The sequence below is a fragment of the Cyprinodon variegatus genome, unplaced genomic scaffold (assembly GCF_000732505.1).
Source record: "Cyprinodon variegatus isolate N-32 unplaced genomic scaffold, C_variegatus-1.0 Scaffold2205, whole genome shotgun sequence".
Lineage (NCBI taxonomy): Eukaryota > Metazoa > Chordata > Actinopteri > Cyprinodontiformes > Cyprinodontidae > Cyprinodon > Cyprinodon variegatus.
Window position 1 is genome coordinate 6495 of NW_015152658.1, and position 2572 is coordinate 9066.

Here is a 2572-nt window from a genome sequence, read left to right on the forward strand (position 1 = left end):
CCCGGGGTGTTTCTGCATGGAGCTTGCATGTTCTCCCCGTGCATGTGTGGGTTCTTTCCAGGTACTCCGGCGTCCTCCCTGTTAGAATAATTGTATATAAATGTATCTGTGTAGTGTTATAATGCATAAAGCTGTGTGCAATGCGCATGTGTTCATAGCCATCTTTTCTGAAGTATACTGTGATTTGTGATTTTGGGGAGGTTGTGGTTGATTTACAAGCAGCACTCAAGCTGCTGAACTTTGGTGAACAGCTTCAACAGCTTAATCTTTGACTGAACCCTGAAATTTATAGGATGTTTACTGAGACTGCAAGTCTGAATTCCTCATGTTGTTTCTCATCTCTAGCTGTTGTAACCAGGGACCACTGATTCCAATAAATAGCAAGGAGAACGCTGGGACCGCAGAGTGGGTTGGAGATTTGTAAACTCCGCAGCCTCTTCCTACTCTCCTCGTGAGTAAAACTAAATTAATTGTCTCGTTGCCTTCTTTCTTTCCCTGTATGTATGTATGATGTTTTAGGTGCTTAGACCTGACACTCCCACAGTCCAAAAACATGACTGTTAGGTTAATTGGCTACTGTAAATTGTCCATAGGTGTGAGTGTGTGTGTGTGTACATGGTTGTATGTCCCTGTGTTGCCCTGTGACAGACTGGCGACCTGTCCGGGGGCATAGCCTACCTCTTGCCCGTATACTGCTGGAGATAGGCACCAGCCCCACCGCAACCCTGACAAGGACTAAGCGGGAGAAAATGGATTGATGGATTTGGATAGGTTTTTAAATAATGTGTATGATGAAAAAAGTGACAGTTTATGAAGGCTACCGGAAGTTTAACTGAATATTCCCGATCACTTACCCTCATGCAATCGAGGACTTATCCATCTGTGAGGCAGCCAAGTAGCATTCAACCCCAGCACCTCATAATCCAATCAGCATCCAGAGTCCAGTTTGAAACACCCTCAAATACGCAACAAACACCTGAGCCTGATCACATGTCAGACTTTCATTCTGATTACCCTGATTCAGCCAACTTTCAGTCTGATCTTGCAATGTGCTTCCTGTAGTATACAGGGGGTAACGAGGGGAGATCGGCCACTCACAACCAACTCCCGATCAGGAATCGTGAGGTCAGGAGAAAATCAAACATGTTTGAAATTCAGCCAGCCGTCATGGCAAATCATCCAGTAGGCACGTGCAAACAATGTTTCTTCTTCTTCCTCATGGCGGAGGTCAGGTGAAATGTTTCTGTAAAATTGACAGACCTTAGCAGCCATGTTTGCTCAGCCATGCTTTTGTACAAATATGTTGTACCCTTTTCTTTTTAGGGCTTTCAGCTCACAAAATTTTACAAATTGCATTTTTGCAAAAGGCAGCGTGTTTCTCTCTAGTGAGATTCATATTCCTCTTCTACTTGTTTGGCTTCCGCATAGACTAGTCCCAGCTCACAGCAGAGCTGATTGCAACGTGGGTTTTTGACGTACAGTGTGAGCAGGTAAATCGCATAAGAGCGTCGGGTCACAGTGTGAGAACATGCATCTTGTGAACTTTTAAGCCCTGCGGTTTCGTCGTACAGTGTGAGCTGTAGCTGCATACAACGATCGAAAAAATCGTACAGAGTATGCCCGGCTTAAATCACTTGAACAGGAAAAAGAAAAAAGTAACATCAGCAAGGCATGATTTTTTCTCACTCTAGTTATCAACACCAATGCAGGGGTTTCCTTTGGACTTTAGTCGGCTTCTGTTTTTGCTCTTTCTTTTAACGATATAGATTGTGGGCTGTTACGAGTGCAAACATACATTTTTACTTAGAATAATGCTGCTATTTGCTTCACTAGTTTCCCAAACTGAATTAGTATATGTTTTTAAATATATATCAAAATTAACCTAATTGAAATAGTGATACAAAAAATATATATCTAAAATGCATCATATTAGCATGTTCAAAGGGAGAAAACTGTGGGTAACATTTGTCATTTCAAAGACAAGTACCTGGCAAAAATATCCATAGTCCTTGAATTTTGATATTTTGTCACCCTACAATCCTAACCTAAATATATATTGAATCTTGTCATGATCTGGCCTGTTTGCCCTCCCTTAGTCATTCCTTTCACCTGTCGTTTTTCCCTCCCTGCCTCAATTATAATTTATTCCTCTCACCTCTTTCCTTTGGTTTATATTCAGTTCAGCCTGAGCATTCAGTGCCAGATCATTACTTGTCTTTCTGTTAGCCTGTCTGTTAGTTTTGTTCCTTGGTTCGTGTCCTGGATCCTAGCAGCCAGTGGAAAGAGGGTTTTTGTGTTTGTCTGTCAGGGTTAGGTTGTGGTAGAGGACCCAAATGCAGAGGCAGAGAGGCTGAGGAGATTTCTTGGGAGTTTAATGGGGGCAAAAACAGTAACAAAGGCAGGAATGCAAAAATCCAACTAATAATCAAAAGCAAACCAGATCTATGGAGACATCTGGGGGAAACCAAACACGAGGAGCCAGGGAGAGAACGAGAAACGTGGACAACAGCACGGGAGGACAGCAAAGACAAGGAACCAACAAAGAGTGAGAGCAGAGGGAGAGCATATATAG

General features: G+C 42.7%; 1 protein-coding gene across 1 annotated transcript in view; it reads left to right on the forward strand.

Moving 5' to 3' along the window:
- Positions 1 to 1167: 1167 nt before the first annotated feature.
- The window catches only part of LOC107080668 (excitatory amino acid transporter 1-like), a 9567-nt gene continuing 8162 nt past the window's right edge, over positions 1168 to 2572 (forward strand). Inside the window, 1 exon segment of the mRNA XM_015368876.1 lies at positions 1168 to 1232. Within this exon segment, the coding sequence (XP_015224362.1) occupies positions 1168 to 1232 (65 nt within the window).